Raw genomic sequence first — 18,930 nt, forward strand, 5'->3', positions numbered from 1 at the left:
CGCCAAGGAGACAGAGGAGTATTCCAAAGCAACATCTGTATATCCTATATGGTAAATATCCTGGTTATGTATAGTTTATTTCAATGCAAATGTAAGTAGATGGCCTTAATAAAATACAGTACATAGAATATTCTGTAGGGTGGAAAATGCAGTGTGTGCTCCAAATAATGCCATGTTCATGTGTACTGGAGGCTACATAATCAATTATTGTGCAGAAGACAGCACATTTGCTGCGTCTTTCGCAGTTTTACTTAGTGGGATATGGACCAAGGAACCAACAACTGCATCTACAAGTCATTTCTATGTTCTAACCGTGTCTGTGTGGGTTTCCTCCAGGTTCTCCACTTTTCTCCCAGACTCCAAACACATACTGGTAGGAAATGTAGATTGTGAGCCCCAATGGGGACAGTAATGAAAAAATGTTTGTAAAGTGCTGCGGAATATGTTAACGCTATACGTATAAGTGACCATGATAAATCTATGCGTATAAAGCCTAATTGATATGTGGGTTTATGTGCATTTTGTAACACTAAGGCTACGTTCACATTGGCGTTCCGCCAATGTGCGTCGCTGTTGCGCCGGCGACGCAGCGGCGACGCAGCAGCGACGCAGCGGCGACGCGCCCCTATGTTTAACATAGGGGACGCGTGCGTCGTTTTGGTGGCGTTTTTCGCCACGTGCGTCGTTTCCGACGCTAGCGTCGGACGCAAGAAAACGCTACATGTAGCATTTTCTATGCGTCCGATTTTCGTCGGAAAACGACGCACGCGTCGCAAAACGCGCGCGTTTTTGCGCGCGTTTTAGCGTGCGTCGCGCGTTGCGTCGCCGACGCACGGCGGCGCAACGCTAATGTGAACGTAGCCTTATGTAAATATTCTGTACTTATTTCTCCCTTTGACAAGTAGCAATTGTTTGAAATGAGTAAACACGGTGAAACTGACACTTGTATATATACAACTCCATACAGCTTTTTGCACAAATCCAGAAGGCAAATGTCTCCAGAGCACTGCAGAAAGAGCCGGCAGAGCCTGCAACTGAAACACCCCGCCACGAGCAAGAAGAGATTGGTATGTCTGCAGATAAAACACTGCTGCATCTTAGAATAGCAAGCAAAACCAAAGGACAAAAAACAACAGTCAAAAAGCCCATTAAGGGTATGTGCACACGTCAGGATTTCTTGCAGAAATTTTCCTGACAAAAACCGGACATTTCTGCCAGAAATCCGCATGCGTTTTTACCGCGTTTTTCACACGTTTTTTTATGCGTTTTTTCCCAAATGCATAGAAAAGCGGGAAAAACGCAGAAAATCTGCAAAATTAATGAACATGCTGCTTTTTTTTACCGCGATGCGTTTTTTTCGCGGAAAAAAAACGTATCATGTGCAGAAAACATGCAGAATGCATTCTAAATGATACGATGCATAATGTATGTGTTTTTAATTAGTTATTATAGCGTTTTACCACAAAAAAAAAGCGAAAAAACCTGAACGTGTGCACATAGCCTAAGAGTAACAAAGTCTAAATCTTTATTATCATTGGAACAGGAAAAAGGGACAAATGGGGCTAAACAAGAATAAAATCAGATGTAACTGCATCCAGATAGAACGCTAATGGCAGGCATGTCACAGGCATTAGGTACATACTGTATATCGACAGTACATGTGTACGATCCATATTAGGATGCAATCCAAAAGTAACAATACATAATAGTAAATATGAATACCTTAATGGGTTGCAATGACAAGGATTACCGTGGCAGGCCCGTCCATCCACTGTAATCCTTGTCATTGCAACCCATTAAAGTATTTGAAGACACAAAAGATCACAGTAAAACCAAAACAACCCCGTTACAAAAAAATCACAGTAGTCAGCAAGTGCTAGTAAAAAGATGTAAATAACAGGGTATTTGGTTGATACTTTTTTTTGCAAAAAATGTATACTAAGCTGCTCCACCAAACATCAAAGTATACCCATGTAGAGCAGTCCTAACTGATGTATGCAATCCCTATCTGATGTATTTAAAAACCTGATCATCTGTATATTACCTGTATGAGCAGGGTTCAGAGAGTAAACGTCCATGTGAACACGCTGAATGGAACCGCTTTTGTGCAGATAGCCCACAAGGAGTGGTGGATAACTCCCTAGTCTTGTAGACACAAGAGAATAATTATGGATACAGAAACACATGGGTTACTTGCACAGTGAACAAGTCTGTAGGAACATGTTCACACACCACCAAGAAAGTTGAAGACCCAAAAGAGCACAGTAAAACCAAAACAACTGGTACGAAAAAATCATAGTAGTCAGCAAGTGCTAGTAAAAAGATGTAAAAAACAGGGTATTTGGTTGATACGTTTTTTGCAAAAAATGTATACTAAACTGCTCCACCAAACGTCAAGGTATACCCATGTAGAGCAGTCCTATCTGATGTATTTAAAAACATCGAGGGACGCGGACAAGAGGTATTTTCTCGCTTGGTCGATCTGGTCCCCTACGTCAGCCAGCTCATTTGCAAGGGCACCAGAGATGATAACCTTGCGGAGATGTTTTGCCTAGGCAGAGACAGCCTTGGCTACCCAGGTAGCTGCAAAGGACGGGCAGAGGGAGGAGCCCGCGGCCTCAAAGGGGCACTCGGCCAGAGATTCAATGTGTCTGTCGGAGGGTTCCTTTAAGGAGGAACCATCAGACAGCGGAAAAATGCACAGAAAAATGCCATAGATAAGACAGGTGACGTGAAGCAGAATTACCATTATGTGAGTGATAAACAGTTATGTCCATAATGGGTCCGCCCACGGTAATCCTTGTCATTGCAACCGAGCCCTGCTATGTGTAACAAAAATGCTCATCTGGCGCCAACCATCGGGCAGTGCTCATAGCAGTTCAGCAATGACAACCACAGGGGTCTCCTGCAGAACCCTGGTTGCCATGCCAAGACATCGATGACCCACGGTCATGTGATTTGGGCGCCGATGGACGGTAGCTGAGACGTGCATCTGGTTTGCGCAATTTAAATGCCGTTGTCAGAGATTTCTTTTGGAGGCGAGGAGCCGTAGCGGTATTCCAGAGCCTTTGTATATTTCTGTTAGATCATGGACCTGAGTGGGGATTTTTTTGTGGATTGAGTTGAAACTTTTGTTGGCAACATTTTACATAATATTTGGGCTCACATTTATCCGACACTCTACGCTGAGCACTTACATCGGGATTTCCATCTAAATCTCCAAGTGACGTGACAGATGAAACTCCAATGGATCCATTCACTATAATGAGACAGCAAAGTTACTCTGGACTCCATCTGAGCTCTGTTCAGCTGTGTCCTTCTTTTCAGAAGTGCACAAAACTGTGGCTGACTATGGTTTTATGTACGCCTAAGAAGACGAACAGCGCCAGGCCAAAAGGCAGACGGTGTCCACAGTGCCTCTATCTGCCTCATTATAGGGAATCTTCTGCTGGGGGTTCCATCTGAAACACGCATTTGAGAGATTTACACAAACTCCGGTGTTAGCGCTCCGCGTAGAGAGCAGGATAAATGTGACCCAAGCCCTACTGCGATCTCTGGGAAGCAGAATGAACAAATCAACAGCATTGGTTTTATTTATATTTTACGCAGTTTCTCATGCGGTAAAAGCGATTAGACGACTTTATTCTTCTGATTGGTGTGATTACAGCAATACCAGATTTATATTGTGTTTTTATGTTTGGCTGCCGTTACACACTGAAAGATGCTTTTTATTGCAAAAAACTTGTTTGTTTATTGCGATATTTTGATAGCTATAATTTTTCCAAATTTCGTCTGTCAATCATGTGAGGGATTGTTTTTTTTGTCGGACGAGTTGGTTTTTATTGGCATCATTTTCAGGCACATTACATTTTTTTATTACTTTATATTCCAATATTTGAGGCAGAATCACAAAAAAACAGCAATTCAGAATTATTTTTTTCTTGCCATTCCACGTGTGGTAAAATTGATAAGGCCACAGGCATAGGCTTATGCTGCTGTTGCTAGGAGGCTTGCGACAGGCAAAAAAAAACCTACCTTCTCAGCAGTATACATCCACTGTCTGGCACAAAGCTCATCAGTTAGTGAAAAAAGCAGAAGGAGAAACACAAACACAACTATGTATGTGTACTTTTTTTTTACATAAACAATTGTATTTATTGAATATATATATATTGGGGGGGTCTTTATTTTGTAATTTTAAAATTTATTTTTTAGAGTATAAATCTGACATGCAGGGAGGAAGCGTGTCAGCTCATGCTCTTAGCATGAGCTGACAGGCCACCCTTCTTTGCAGACCCCGAGGCCACCTCTCGGCCCAGGGTCACCATGGAGACCATCAGCAAAAGCGATCTCTTCATGTTGAGTCAATGGGAGCAGAGAGGGAGCTCACTCCCTCTGCGATGCCCCGCAATGTCGCTGTCACTATTGACAGCGGTATTAGAGGAGTTAAATGCCCATGATCAGTGCTAGCACTAATTGTGGGCGTTGCTGCAAGGTGTCAGCTCTCACATAGAGCTGACACCCGCATTTGAATTACCATGAGGCATTGACCATAAGGTGGTGCTCATCGTGAGCCCATGCGACCATGGTGCAGTATATATGGCAATTTGTGGGAACGTTGTGCTGTATACACTACCGTTCAAAATTTTGGGGTCACCCAGACAATTTTGTGTTTTCCATGAAAACTCTTACTTTTATTAATCAAATGAGTTGCCAAATGAATTGAAAATCTAGTCCAGACATTGACAAGGTTCGAAAAAAAGATTTTTATTTGAAATAATAATTTTCTCCTTCAAACTTTGCTTTTGTCAAAGCATGCTCCCTTTGCAGCAATTACAGCATTGCAGATGAGTCGCCCACCAGGGCCTAGGAGTACTCGATACCGGGTACGGTCGTCGTTAAAGGGGAGGTAACGGTGGCGGCGACCCGGTCCCGGCGCCCAAGTAAAAGGGATAGTTTTTAAAGGGAGTTGTAAAGCAATAAAAGTTCATAACGCTATCTGAGGTACTCAGTCAGGGGTGACCGATGCTGCTTAAAAGGGTCCTCTGGGGGTGATGGTACGACAGTAAGATGGTATCACTTCCCACAAGTGAAGCTTGGTCCCCAGGGCTCCCGATGTGTATGGCAAGGGTGTTGAATGCCAGCAAATAAATGAAGGAAAAATGGTTGTAGCGTCTTTACCTGGCTTACTTGGTTGTAAACAGCCACAGTCCAGCAAGAGATGGTGATGTGATCTGGCCGGCATGGAGGCAATGGTGGATCCCTCTCCCAGGTGAGGTCCGTAAGCCTTCCTGCTCACGCTCGTATGCGAGGTCCTTGCTGCCTGCGGCTCCCTTACAAAGTCCTCTCTCTCCTGTCCTGGGACAGTTAACCGTATGGTGGACAGTGCAAGCATTTTTATAGGGTCTCTATCACGACCCGGGCTCTTTGTGTACTGCTGCACCTTCAGGTGTGGGTGCGGACAAATTACATAAAGTCCTTTGCCCTCCGGTTCTGCTATGCGACCTAGAGTTCAACATAACCTTGGTCTCCCGGTGCCCGGTCCTGCTCTTCGGCTCAGAGGGTGCCCAGTCACAGTTCCCCTCTAAGCCCTTTCCTTCTCTTTTGCTCCTTCCTTCAGATTCTCACTACATTCCAACCCTTTAGGTTATCTTCCATTCCTGGAGCTGCAGCTCACACGTGGCTGCACGGCCCCACTCTCTGCTCACACTCCTCTCCCCTTCTCTGTCTCTGAACAACTCACTAACTCCTCCTCCAGACCAGAATACATACGTCTGGGGGAAGCTCCCCTGAATCCGGGTTCAGAGCTCCCCCTTATGGCCTGGATTCAGAATGTGTTGCATGTAGGTGCTTACCTGGTAAAGGAAATCCTCCAAGCATGATATCACCCTCCCGTAAAAGAAGGCAACATCACTGTAACAACTGGTTACCTGGGGTGTTACACAGAACTTTGGCATTCTAGCAGTTAATTTGCTGAGGTAATCTGGAAAAATTTCACCCCATGCTTCCAGAAGCCCCTCCCACAAGTTGGTCTTGCTTGATGGGCACTTTTTGCGTACCATACGTTCAAGCTGCTCCCACAACAGCTCAATGGGGTTGAGATCTGGTGACTGTGCTTGCCACTCCATTACAGATAGAATACCAGCTGCCTGCTTCTTCCCTAAATAGTTGTTGCATAATTTGGAGGTGTGCTTTGGGTCATTGTCCTGTTGTAGGATGAAATTGGCTCCAATCAAGCGCTGTCCACAGGGTATGGCATGACCTTGCAAAATGAAGTGATAGCCTTCCTTATTCAAAATCCCTTTTACCTTGTACAAATATCCCACTTTGCCAGCACCAAAGCAACCCCAAACCATTACATTACCTCCACCATGCTCGACAGATGGCTTCAGGCACTCTTCAATTGTTCTGTGTCTCACAAATGTTCTTCTGTGTGATCCAAACACCTCAAAATTGGATTCGTCTGTCCATAACACTTTTTTCCAATCTTCCTCTGTCCAATGTCTGTGTTCTTTTGCCCATATTAACCTTTTCCTTTTATTAGCCAGTCTCAGATATGGCTTTTTCTTTGCCACTCTGCCCTGAAGGCCAGCATCCCGGAGTTGCCTTTTCACTGTAGACGTTGACACTGGCGTTTTTACTGTACTATTTAATGAAGCTGCCAGTTGAGGACCTGTGAGACGTCGATTTCTCAAACTACAGACTCTAATGTACTTGTCTTGTTGCTCAGTTGTGCAGCGGGGCCTCTCACTTCTCTTTCTACTCTGTTTAGAGCCTGTTTGTGCTCTCCTCTGAAGGGAGTAGTACACACTGTTGTAGGAAATCTTCAGTTTCTTGGCAATTTCTCACACTGGAATAGCCTTCATTTCTAAGAACAAGAATAGACTGTCGAGTTTCACATGAAAGTTTTTTTTTTCTGGCCATTTTGAGAGTTTAATGGAACCAACAAATGTAATGCTCCAGATTCTCAACTAGAACTAGCTCAAAGGAAAGTCAGGTTTATAGGTTCTCTAATCAGCCAAACTGTTTTCAGCTGTGCTAACATACTTGCTCAAGGGTTTTCAAGGGTATTCTTACCATCCATTAGCCTTCTAACACAGTTAGCAAACAAAAAGTACCATAAGAAGACTGAAGTGATGGTTGTTGGAAATGGGCCTCTATGCACCTAAGAAGATATTGTATTACATACAAACCAGACGTTTGCAGCTAGAATAGTCATTTACCACATTAACAATGTATAGCGTGTATTTCTGAATCATTTGATGTTAGCTTCATTAGAAAAAACTGTTCTTTTCTTTCAAAAATAAGAAAATTTCTAAGTGACCCTAAACTTTTACACGGTAGTGTATATACGTTGCTTGTCAGGAAGAGGTTAATCCCAAAAGATTTTGATATAATAAGTTCCACAATTGGATGTGTAATAAAAAATTATCCTGTGCTGTGATATTATAAATATGCCCCTGATATGTACTGTGTATTTGTTGTGTCTGACCATGGAGAGCTGCTCCAGTTTATAGTTGGCACATACCACAATTCCTGACCCGGGGGAGTTGCATAAGTTGATTATGATAAGAGAGTATAAAGACAAAACATCAGGGGATCACAGCTGCTGATTTCTGAGGTAACACATTTCCCTGCCTGAGGTAATATAGGAGTGAGTGATTCTGCTGCATCTCCAGCCCTCTGAGCTCTTCATAAATCAAATCTGTGATGTAGGAACTGAGCTCATAAACACTCACTACTGTCATAAATAGGGTTGAGCGAAACGGGTCGTTCATTTTCAAAAGTCGCCGACTTTTGGCAAAGTCGGGTTTCATGAAACCCGATCCGATCCCTGTGTGGGGTCGGCCATGCGGTACGCAACTTTCGCGCCAAAGTCGCGTTTCAATGACGCGAAAAGCGCCATTTCTCAGCCAATGAAGGTGAACGCAGAGTGTGGGCAGCGTGATGACATAGGTCCTGGTCCCCACCATCTTAGAGAAGGGCATTGCAGTGATTGGCTTGCTGTCTGCGGCGTCACAGGGGCTATAAAGGGGCGTTCCCGCCGACCGCCATGTTACTGCTGCTGATCTGAGCTTAGGGAGAGGTTGCTGCCGCTTCGTCAGAAGCAGGGATAGCGTTAGGCAGGGTCCATTAACCCCCAAACCGCTTGTGCTGTAGCGATTTCCACTGTCCAACACCACCTTCGGTGTGCAGGGATAGTGGAAGCTACATTTTTTTTTTTTTTTTCTCTCAGCGCTGTAGCTCATTGGGCTGCCCTAGAAGGCTCCCTGATAGCTGCATTGCTGTGTGTACGCCGCTGTGCAAACGAACTGCTTTTTTCAAAGCACAAATCCTCTTGTTCCTTCCTTTCTGCACAGCTATCTTTTTTGTTTGTCCACACTTTTTATTTAATTTGTGCATCAGTCCACTCCTTATTGCTGCCTGCCATACCTGGCTGAGATTACTGCAGGGAGATAGTAATTGTAGGACAGTCCCTGTTTTTTTTTTTTTTGTGGGAGATTAAGATTGGCATTTCTGCTAGAGTGCCATCCCTGTGTGTGCCATCTCTCACTCAGTGGGCCATAGAAAGCCTATTTATTTTTTTGCTTGATTTGGTTTCTAAATTCTACCTGAAAAAATCAATACATCAATCAGTGGGATATTAATATTGCCCTTTCTGCTTGTGTGCCAGTCTTGACTCCTGGGTGTGCCATCTCTCTCTCTCTCTCTCTCTCAAATAGTGGGCCATAGAAAGCCTATTTATTTTTTTTGCTTGATTTGGGTTCTAAATTCTACCTGAAAAAATCAATAAATCAATCAGTGGGAGATAAATATTGGCCTCTGGGCTTGTGTGCCACTCTTGACTCCTGTGTGTGCTATCTCTCACTCAGTGGGCCATAGAAAGCCTATTTATTTTTTTGTTTGATTTGGGTTCTAAATTCTACCTGAAAAAATCAATAAATCAATCAGTGGGAGAAAAATATTGGCCCCTGGGCTTGTGTGCCACTCCTGACTCCTGTGTGTGCCATCTCTCACTCAGTGGGCAATAGAAAGCCTATTTATTTTTTTTATTTGGTTTCTAAATTCTTCCTGAAAAAATCATTTTATTTTATTTTGTTTCTAAAGTCTCCCTGAAAAAAAAAAAAAAAGGGAGATTAATATTGACATTTGTGCTTGAGTGACAGTCCTGCGTGTGTGGCATCTCTGTGATTTGGTGCCACAGAAAACAGAGTGTGTAACATTGTGCCTGATTTTCCTTGCGGTCTCACTAACCTGTAAAGGGATATCGAAATCATACTGAAGTTATAGCTCACCGTGTAAGTTGTTTGACAGCAACAAATAAAGTTACTTTGGTTAAGTTTTTAAAACAATGAGGAAGTCTGGTGCAAGAGGTCGTGGCCGTGGGCGTTCATTGTCAGCTGGTAATGATGGTAGTGGTAGTGGAGCATCAGGTGGTTGTGGGAAAAAAAATATTCCACCTAAGTCTGGAGCTGTGGAGCCAGGTTCGTCGTCTGGCTACACAAGGCCTCGAACGCTCTCTTTTCTGGGAGTAGGAAAACCGCTTTTAAAGCCGGAGCAGCAACAGCAAGTTTTGGCTTACCTTGCTGTTGTGATAGGCAATTCAGTATCACAATGGACATAGCGGTCAGAGCACATACAGTGATCTGACAATAACCCAAAATAATAGAACGAGCTCTGAGACGTGGGAACTCTGCAGACCGCAATCCCTAATCCTCTCCAAACAACACTAGAGGCAGCCGTGGATTGCGCCTAACTCTGCCTGTGCAACTCGGCACAGCCTGAGAAACTAACTAGCCTGAAGATAGAAAATAAGCCTACCTTGCCTCAGAGAAATACCCCAAAGGAAAAGGCAGCCCCCCACATATAATGACTGTGAGTTAAGATGAAAAGACAAACGTAGGGATGAAATAGATTCAGCAAAGTGAGGCCCGACTTTCTTAACAGAGCGAGGATAGGAAAGATAACTTTGCGGTCTACACAAAACCCTAAAGAAAACCACGCAAAGGGGCAAAAAGACCCTCCGTACCGAACTAACGGCACGGAGGTACACCCTTTGCGTCCCAGAGCTTCCAGCAAAACAATTAGACAAGCTGGACAGAAAAAATAGCAAACAAATAGCAAAGAAGAACTTAGCTATGCAGAGCAGCAGGCCACAGGAATGATCCAGGGAAAAACAAGTCCAACACTGGAACATTGACAGGAAGCATGGATCAAAGCATTAGGTGGAGTTAAGTAGAGAAGCACCTAACGACCTCACCAGATCACCTGAGGGAGGAAACTCAGAAGCCGCAGTACCACTTTCCTCCACAAACGGAAGCTCCCAGAGAGAATCAGCCGAAGTACCACTTGTGACCACAGGAGGGAGCTCTGCCACAGAATTCACAACACCTTGCAAACTCAGCCTCTAGCTCTTTTGCCTCCTCTTCTGAAACTGTTAAATGTAAAAGCACCGCGTCGTTTGTGGATGTTCACGGTCAGGGACAAGTCGCTTCCTTGTCCTCTTCAGCAAAAACAACAACAAGAGAGAAGGATGCAGCAGGGGACACAACGGGTTACTCCATGGAGCTCTTTACACATACCGTCCCTGGCTTAGAAAGTGAAACAGTTAACAGGCCATGCCCATTACAAGTAGATTCTGACATGGAGTGCACTGATGCACAGCCACAGCCAGACTACTATGCTGGTCCTTTGACTCAGACCACAACATTGCCCTCTCAGGGTACTGATCCACAATCAGACCCTGATGAGACTATGTTGCCCCGTCACGAACGCTATACCACCGACCGACACGGTGACACAGACGAAGTTGCACACGAGCTAGAAGAGGAGGTAATAGATGACCCAGTTGTTGACCCCGATTGGCAGCCATTGGGGGAACAGGGTGCAGGCGGCAGTAGTTCTGAAGCGGAGGTGGAGGAGGGGCCGCAGCAGGCATCAACATCGCAACAGGTTCCATCTGCCGGGCCCGTATCTGGCCCAAAACGCGTGGCAAAGCCAAAACCTGTTGGAGGACAGCGTGGCCATCCGGTTAAAGCTCAGTCTGCAATCCCTGAAAAGGTATCCAATGCTAGGAAGAGTGCAGTCTGGCATTTTTTTAACCCCTTCATGACCCAGCCTATTTTGACCTTAAAGACCTTGCCGTTTTTTGCAATTCTGACCAGTGTCCCTTTATGAGGTAATAACTCAGGAACGCTTCAACGGATCCTAGCGGTTCTGAGATTGTTTTTTCGTGACATATTGGGCTTCATGTTAGTGGTAAATTTAGGTCAATAAATTCTGCGTTTATTTGTGATAAAAACGGAAATTTGGCGACAATTTTGAAAATTTCGCAATTTTCACATTTTGAATTTTTATTCTGTTAAACCAGAGAGATATGTGACACAAAATAGTTAATAAATAACATTTCCCACATGTTTACTTTACATCAGCACAATTTTGGAAACAAAATTTTTTTTTGTTAGATAGTTATAAGGGTTAAAATTTGACCAGCGATTTTCTCATTTTTACAACGAAATTTACAAAACCATTTTTTTTAGGGACCACCTCACATTTGAAGTCAGTTTGAGGGGTCTATATGGCTGAAAATACCCAAAAGTGACACCATTCTAAAAACTGCACCCCTCAAGGTACTCAAAACCACATTCAAGAAGTTTATTAACCCTTCAGGTGCTTCACAGCAGCAGAAGCAACAAGGAAGGAAAAAATGAACATTTAACTTTTTAGTCACAAAAATTATCTTTTAGCAACAATTTTTTTATTTTCCCAATGGTAAAAGGAGAAACTGAACCACGAAAGTTGTTGTCCAATTTGTCCTGAGTACGCTGATACCTCATATGTGGGGGTAAACCACTGTTTGGGCGCACGGCAGGGCTTGGAAGGGAAGGCGCGCCATTTGACTTTTTGAATCAAAAATTGGCTCCACTCTTTAGCGGACACCATGTCGCGTTTGGATAGCTCCTGTGTGCCTAAACATTGGCGCTCCCCCACAAGTGACCCCATTTTGGAAACTAGACCCCCCAAGGAACTTATTTAGATGCCTAGTGAGCACTTTAAACCCTCAGATGCTTCACAAATTGATCTGTAAAAATGAAAAAGTACTTTTTTTTCACAAAAAAATTCTTTTCGCCTCAATTTTTTCATTTTCACATGGGCAGTAGGGTAAAATGGATCATAAAATTTGTTGGGCAATTTCTGCCGAGTACGCCGATACCTCATATGTGGGGGTAAACCACTGTTTGGGCACTCGGCAGGGCTCGGAAGGGAAGGCGCGCCATTTGACTTTTTGAATGGAAAATTAGCTCCAATTGTTAGCGGACACCATGTCGCGTTTGGAGAGCCCCTGTGTGCCTAAACATTGGAGCTCCCCCACAAGTGACCCCATTTTGGAAACTAGACCCCCAAGGAACTTATCTAGATGCACATTGCGCACTTTAAACCCCCAGGTGCTTCACAGAAGTTTATAACGCAGAGCCATGAAAATAAATAATTTTTCTTTCCTCAAAAATGATTTTTTAGCCTGGAATTTCCTATTTTGCCAAGGATAATAGGAGAAATTGGACCCCAAATATTGTTGTCCAGTTTGTCCTGAGTACGCTGATACCCCATATGTGGGGGTAAACCACTGTTTGGGCGCACGGCAGGGCTCGGAAGGGATGGCATGCCATTTGGCTTTTTAAATGGAATATTAGCTCCAATCATTAGCGGACACCATGTCACGTTTGGAGAGCCCCTGTGTGCCTAAACATTGGAGATCCTCCAGAAATGACCCAATTTTGGAAACTAGACCCCCAAAGGAACTAATCTAGATGTGTGGTGAGGACTTTGAACCCCCAAGTGCTTCACAGAAGTTTATAACGCAGAGCCATGAAAATAAAAAAAAAAAATTATTTTCTCAAAAATGATCTTTTAGCCTGCAATTTTTTATTTTCCCAAGGGTAACAGGAGAAATTTGACCCCAAAAGTTGTTGTCCAGTTTCTCCTGAGTACGCTGATACCCCATATGTGGGGGTAAATCACTGTTTGGGCACATGCCGGGGCTCGGAAGTGAAGTAGTGACGTTTTGAAATGCAGACTTTGATGGAATGCTCTGTGGGCGTCACGTTGCGTTTGCAGAGCCCCTGATGTGGCTTAACAGTAGAAACCCCCCACAAGTGACCCCATTTTGGAAACTAGACCCCCAAAGGAACTTATCTAGATGTGTGGTGAGCACTTTGAACCCCCAAGTGCTTCATAGAAGTTTATAATGCAGAGCCGTGAAAATAATAAATACGTTTTCTTTCCTCAAAAATAATTATTTAGCCCAGAATTTTTTATTTTCCCAAGGGTAACATGAGAAATTGGACCCCAATAGTTGTTGTCCAGTTTCTCCTGAGTACGCTGATACCCCATGTGTGGGGGTAAACCACTGTTTGGGCACACGTCGGGGCTCAGAAGGGAAGTAGTGACTTTTGAAATGCAGACTTTGATGGAATGGTCTGCGGGCGTCACATTGCGTTTGCAGAGCCCCTGGTGTGCCTAAACAGTAGAAACCCCCCACAAGTGACCACATTTTAGAAACTAGACCCCCCAAGGAACTTATCTAGATATGTGGTGAGCACTTTGAACCCCCAAGTGCTTCACAGACGTTTACAACGCAGAGCCGTGAAAATAAAAAATCATTTTTCTTTCCTCAAAAATGATGTTTTAGCAAGCATTTTTTTAGATTCACAAGGGTAACAGGAGAAATTGGACCCCAGTAATTGTTGCGCAGTTTATCCTGAGTATGCTGGTACCCCATATGTGGGGGTAAACCACTGTTTGGGCGCACATCGGGGCTCGGAAGTAAGGGAGCACCATTTGACTTTTTGAATACGAGATTGGCTGGAATCAATGGTGGCGCCATGTTGCGTTTGGAGACCCCCTGATGTGCCTAAACAGTGGTAACCCCTCAATTCTACCTCCAACACTAACCCCCCCACACCCCTAACCCTAATCCCAACTGTAGCCATAACCCTAATCACAACCCTAACCACAACCCTAATTCCAACCCTAACCCTAAGGCTATGTGCCCACGTTGCGGATTCGTGTGAGATATTTCCGCACCATTTTTGAAAAATCCGCGGGTAAAAGGCACTGCGTTTTACCTGCGGATTTTCCGCGGATTTCCAGTGTTTTTTGTGCGGATTTCACCTGTGGATTCCTATTGAGGAACAGGTGTAAAAAGCCGCGGAATCCGCACAAAGAATTGACATGCTGCGGAAAATACAACGCAGCGTTTCCGCGCTGTATTTTCTGCACCATGGGCACAGCGGATTTGGTTTTTCATATGTTTACATGGTACTGTAAACCTGATGGAATACCGCTGCGAATCCGCAGCGGCCAATCCGCAGCCAAATCCGCACCGTGTGCACATAGCCTAATTCTAAAGGTATGTGCACACGCTGCGGAAAACGCTGCAGATCCGCAGCAGTTTCCCATGAGTTTACAGTTCAATGTAGATCTATGGGAAACAAAAATCGCTGTACACATGCTGCGGAAAAACTGCACGGAAACGCAGCGGTTTACATTCCGCAGCATGTCACTTCTTTGTGCGGATTCCGCAGCGGTTTTACAACTGCTCAAATAGAAAATCGCAATTGTAAAACCGCAGTGAAATGCGCAGAAAAAAACGCGGTAAATCCGCAGCGGTTTAGCACTGCGGATTTATCAAATCCGCAGCGGAAAAATCCGCAGAGGACCAGAATACGTGTGCACATACCGAAACCCTAACCCTACCCCTAGCCCTAACCCTACCCCTAACCCTACCCCTAACCCTAGCCCTAACCCTAGCCCTAACCCTAACCCTACCCCTAACCCTAACCCTATTCTAACATTAGTGGAAAAAAATAATTTCTTTATTTTTTTATTGTCCCTACCTGTGGGGGTGACAAAGGGGGGGGGGGGGGGTCATGTATTATTTTTTTTATTTTGATCACTGAGATAGATTATATCTCAGTGATCAAAATGCACTTTGGAACGAATCTGCCGGCCGGCAGATTCGGCGGGCGCACTGCGCATGCGCCCGCCATTTTGGAAGATGGCGGCGCCCAGGGAGAAGACGGACGGGACCCCGGCTGGATCGGTAAGTATGATGGGGTAGGGGGGGACCACGGGGGGGGGGGGGATCGGAGCACGGGGGGAAGGGGATCGGAGCACGGGGGGGGGAATCGGAGCACGGCAGGCGTGGAACGGAGCACGGGGGGGGCTGGAACGGAGCACGGGGGGCTGGAACGGAGCACGGGGGGTGGAACGGAGCACGGGGGGGTGGATCTGAATGCAGGGGGGGTGATTGGAGCACGGGGGGTGATTGGAGCACGGGGGGAGCGGACAAGAGCACGGGGGGGAGCGGAGCACTGGATGGAGGGGAGCCGGAGCAGTGTACCGGCCAGATCGGGGGGCGATCGGTGGGGTGGGGTGGGGGCACACTAGTATTTCCAGCCATGGCCGATGATATTGCAGCATCGGCCATGGCTGGATTGTAATATTTCACCCGTTATAATAGGTGAAATGTTACAAATCGCTCTGATTGGCAGTTTCACTTTCAACAGCCAATCAGAGCGATCGTAGCCACGAGGGGGTGAAGCCACCCCCCCTGGGCTAAACTACCACTCCCCCTGTCCCTGCAGATCGGGTGAAATGGGAGTTAACCCTTTCACCCGATCTGCAGGGACGCGATCTTTCTGTGACACAGCATATGCGTCACAGGTCGGATTGGCACCGACTTTCATGACGCATACGCTGTGTCACAGGTCGGGAAGGGGTTTAAACAACATCCAATTGATCAGCACAAAGTCATCTGTCAAAAATGTTCAACTAGCTTAAGCAGAGGTCAGAATCTGAAAAGTCTCAATACAAGTTGCATGCATAGACATTTAACCACCATGCATTTTCAAGCCTGGACTAACTACCAAACGTCCCTTAAGGTTGTAGCACCCTCGGCCAATGAAGCTAGTCAGCAACGCAACATCCCTTCCGTCACTGTAAGGCCACCATTTTCCGCACCACCGGCAGTATCTGTGCAGGTTTCTTTGCCAGCCAAAAGCAGTCAGGGTCAGGGAATCACCAGTTTTGTAGGAGGAAATATTGCATCTAGGGCACCGGCGGAAACAATACCGTCTCCAACCGTCTCTCAGTCTGCCATGTCCACCGGCACACCCGCTAGTTCCACGATCTCCAGCTCTCCAGTCCAGCTCACCCTACTTGAGACTCTGGTTAGAAAAAGGAAGTACTTATCCTCGCATCCGCGTACACAGGGTTTTAACGCCCACATAGCTAGACTAATCTCGTTAGAGATGATGCCCTACCGGTTAGTTGAAAGCGAAGCTTTCAAAGCCCTGATGGAGTACGCTGAACCACACTACGAGCTACCCAGTCGACACTTTTTTTCCAGAAAAGCCATCCCAGCCCTGCACCAGCATGTTAAACAGCGCATCATCCATGCACTCAGGCAATCTGTGAGTACAAAGGTGCACCTGACTACAGATGCATGGACCAGTAGGCATGGCCAGGGACGTTACGTGTCCATCACGGCACACTGGGTGAATGTGGTGGATGCAGGGTCCACAGGGGACATCAATTTCGGGACAGTTGTGCCTAGCCCACGGTCTAGGAAACAGTTGGCTGTAGGCGTTCGCACCCCCTCCTCCTCGTCCTCCTGCAGAAGCGAGAGCTCTTCCACAGACCGCAGTCGGCCAACCACTCCATCGGCAGCTGACACTGTTGCACACCAGTTGTCCCATTATGGGCCAGCTACTGGCAAGCGTCAGCAGGCTGTATTGGCTATGAAGTGTTTGGGCGACAGACACACCGCGGAAGTTCTGTCCGAGTTCTTGCAGCAAGAAACGCAGTCGTGGCTGGGCACAGTAGATCTTGAGGCAGGCAAGGTAGTGAGTGATAACGGAAGGAATTTCATGGCTGCCATCTCCCTTTCCCAACTGAAACACATTCCTTGCCTGGCTCACACCTTTAAACCTGGTGGTGCAGTGCTTATTGAAAACTTATCCTGGGTTCTCCGACCTGCTCCTCAAAGTGCGTGGACTTTGCTCACATATCCGCCGTTCGCCTGTACACTCCAGCCGTATGCAGACCTATCAGCGGTCTTTGAACCTTCCCCAGCATCGCCTAATCATAGACGTTGCAACAAGGTGGAACTCAACACTGCACATGCTTCAGAGACTGTGCGAACAGAGGCGGGCTGTTATGTTTTTGTGGGAGGATACACATACACGGGCAGGCAGTAGGATGGCAGACATGGAGTTGTCAGGTGTGCAGTGGTCGAAGATACAAGACATGTGTCAAGTCCTTCAGTGTTTTGAGGAATGCACACGGCTGGTAAGTGCAGACAACGCCATAATAAGCATGAGCATCCCCCTAATGTGTCTGCTGATGCAAAGTTTGACGCACATAAAGGATCAGGCGTCTGCACCAGAGGAAGAGGAAAGCCTTGATGACAGTCAGCCATTGTCTGGTCAGGGCAGTGTACAGGACGAGGTAGCGGGCGAAGAGGAGGTGGAGGACGAGGAGGATGATGGGGATGAGTATATTTTTAATGAGGAAGCTTTCCCGGGGGCACTGGAAATTGGTTGCGTGGCAAGGCCGGGTTCTGGTTTTTTGAGGGACACAAGTGACGTAGATTTGCCTGAAACTGCCCCTCAACCAATCACAACCGCAGATTTGACAACTGGAACTTTGGCCCACATGGCGGATTATGCCTTACGTATCCTCAAAAGGGACACACGCATTACTAAAATGATGAACGATGACGATTACTGGTTGGCCTGCCTCCTTGATCCTCGCTATAAAGGCAAATTGCAAAATATTATGCCACATGAGAACTTGGAACTAATATTAGCAACCAAACAATCAACTCTTGTTGACCGTTTGCTTCAGGCATTCCCAGCACACAGCGCCCGTGATCGTTCTCACACGAGCTCCAGGGGGCAGCAGACCAGGAGTGTTAAGGTACCGTCACACTTAGCGACGCTGCAGCGATACCGACAACGATCCGGATCGCTGCAGCGTCGCTGTTTGGTCGCTGGAGAGCTGTCACACAGACAGCTCTCCAGCGACCAACGATGCCGGTAACCAGGGTAAACATCGGGTAACTAAGCGCAGGGCCGCGCTTAGTAACCCGATGTTTACCCTGGTTACCATCCTAAAAGTAAAAAAAACAAACACTACATACTTACCTTCCGCTGTCTGTCCTCCAGCGCTGTGCTCTGCATTCCTCCTGTACTGTCTGTGTGAGCACAGCGGCCGGAAAGCAGAGCGGTGACGTCACCGCTCTGCTTTCCGGCTGACCGACGCTTACAGCCAGTACAGGAGGAATGCAGAGCACAGCGCTGGAGGACAGACAGCGGTAGGTAAGTATGTAGTGTTTGTTTTTTTTTACTTTTAGGATGGTAACCAGGGTAAACATCGGGTTACTAAGCGCGGCCCTGCGCTTAGTTACCCGATGTATACCCTGGTTACCAGTGAAGACATCGCTGAATCGGTGTCACACACGCCGATTCAGCGATGTCTGCGGGGAGTCCAGCGACCAAATAAAGTTCTGGACTTTCTTCCCCGACCAGCGACAGCACAGCAGGGGCCTGATCGCTGCTGCCTGTCACACTGGACGATATCGCTAGCGAGGACACTGCAACGTCACGGATCGGTAGCGATATCGTCTAGTGTGACGGTACCTTTAGGGGTGCACACATCAGAAGTGGCGTTGGACAGAGGGGTTTTCTGACCAGGTTGTGGAGTGATTTTGCTATGACCGCAGACAGGACAGGTACTGCTGCATCAATTGAAAGTGACAGGAGACAACATTTGTCCAGTATGGTTACAAACTATTTTTCATCCCTTACCGATGTTCTCCCTCAACCGTCATTCCCATTTGATTACTGGGCATCAAAATTAGACACC

The 18,930-nt window shown here is 46.2% G+C and overlaps 1 protein-coding gene across 1 annotated transcript in view; it reads left to right on the forward strand.

Moving 5' to 3' along the window:
* Positions 1 to 18,930, forward strand: part of RAD21L1 (RAD21 cohesin complex component like 1) — a 106,015-nt gene that overhangs the window by 76,643 nt on the left and 10,442 nt on the right. The window contains exon 10 of the mRNA XM_069751049.1: positions 968 to 1,067. Coding sequence (XP_069607150.1) covers positions 968 to 1,067 — 100 coding nt within the window. The remainder of the gene's footprint in view (positions 1 to 967; positions 1,068 to 18,930) is intronic.

The sequence above is a fragment of the Ranitomeya imitator genome, chromosome 2 (genome assembly GCF_032444005.1).
Source record: "Ranitomeya imitator isolate aRanImi1 chromosome 2, aRanImi1.pri, whole genome shotgun sequence".
Classification (NCBI taxonomy): Eukaryota; Metazoa; Chordata; class Amphibia; order Anura; family Dendrobatidae; genus Ranitomeya; species Ranitomeya imitator.